Source organism: Lineus longissimus, chromosome 6 (assembly GCF_910592395.1).
Source record: "Lineus longissimus chromosome 6, tnLinLong1.2, whole genome shotgun sequence".
Classification (NCBI taxonomy): Eukaryota; Metazoa; Nemertea; class Pilidiophora; order Heteronemertea; family Lineidae; genus Lineus; species Lineus longissimus.
Window position 1 is genome coordinate 6,190,522 of NC_088313.1, and position 1,176 is coordinate 6,191,697.

General features: G+C 46.2%; 1 protein-coding gene across 1 annotated transcript; it reads right to left on the reverse strand.

The window, feature by feature from the left end:
* Window positions 1-247: 247 nt before the first annotated feature.
* On the reverse strand, window positions 248-931 carry LOC135489504 (dual specificity protein kinase shkC-like). Its single transcript, XM_064774886.1, has one exon. The coding sequence runs from the start codon at window positions 929-931 to the stop codon at window positions 248-250; it is 684 nt and encodes a 227-aa protein (XP_064630956.1).
* Window positions 932-1,176: the final 245 nt, after the last annotated feature.

Sequence of the window (1,176 nt, forward strand, 5' to 3'; positions counted from 1 at the left end):
GGTCTGAGCGAACAGCAGTATCAGCGCCAAACTGCATATATGAGACCTCCACAGCGCTGCAGCAGGGTATCACACAGACAAAGAAAATACAGCAAATACATGTACCCATCAAAATACCTCAGAACTGCCTGCAAATCTGGAGGCGCCATTACTGTTTTCATGGAGACACACTGAGATGAGGTGCCAAGTGAGCGAGTCTATACCACACGGCATTTACACATCATATCCTACTGGGGCGACCAGCTCTTCAAAAAGCTTTCATGAAATCTACAGCACAAGGTCGGACACCAGGGTTGTAATGCACACACATAGTAATGGTCTTTCTTATCTGGTCCGAACATTGAGTTGCCGAGGGAATATGAGGAATTTCTTCATTCTTCATTCTTCTCTGTATTGCTAAAACAGCATCAACTTCATCATCAACGGACCATGCGTCTTCCTCAATGAAAAATTCGATCAGCGTTATTGCCAGTGACCTGATATCCGTCGCTGCTGTTGCCTTCTTACCGGCCAAGAGGCACTCTGGTGCAATGTAAGCCGGGGTGCCGCCAGGATTTCCTGCACAGGCAGTATTTGCCGCAGTAAGAGATTTTACTTTACTTATACCTAAGTCACAAAGCTTCGTAGTGAAGCAGTTCTTCCTGATCGAAACATTGGCAGGTTTGATATCCTTGTGGATAACCGGCGGAACTAATGTGTGAAGATAAGCTGCTACTGCTTGGACACACTGCTTTGCAACAAACAACTTATCCACGTGACCTATCCCCATTTCCCTCTTTCTTTCTTCATCGAAAATTGCATCCTCCATATTGCAACCATCAACTAGCTCGCTCACGATGTAAATGCGGCCTGGTTCCTTCGCAACTCCGAGAAACTGAACGACATTCGGATGCCGGATGCGAGCGTTTATTTTAGCCTCTCCATCAATCATGGAAGAAACTGCACTGGCTTGCTTCACTCTTTTTGGGATGCTTATTTGCTTGATCGCAACTGACGTGTGGCCTGGTCCCAAACGCCCCAGTGCCGAGGGTGCACGATCAGTCGATCACTAAATCTTCAACTGCTATTTCAGGTATTCTGTCTATCTCGATAGTGGTAGTAATCAGCAAATCACGCGGCTCCTCATAAATACGTGCAACTCTGACTGCATCTGAAGTATGTTGAACAGAATCAACT

Excerpts from the sequence above, each read along its gene's own strand:
- LOC135489504 (XM_064774886.1), bottom strand. The coding sequence starts at position 931 with ATGATTGATGGAGAGGCTAAAATAAACGCTCGCATCCGGCATCCGAAT.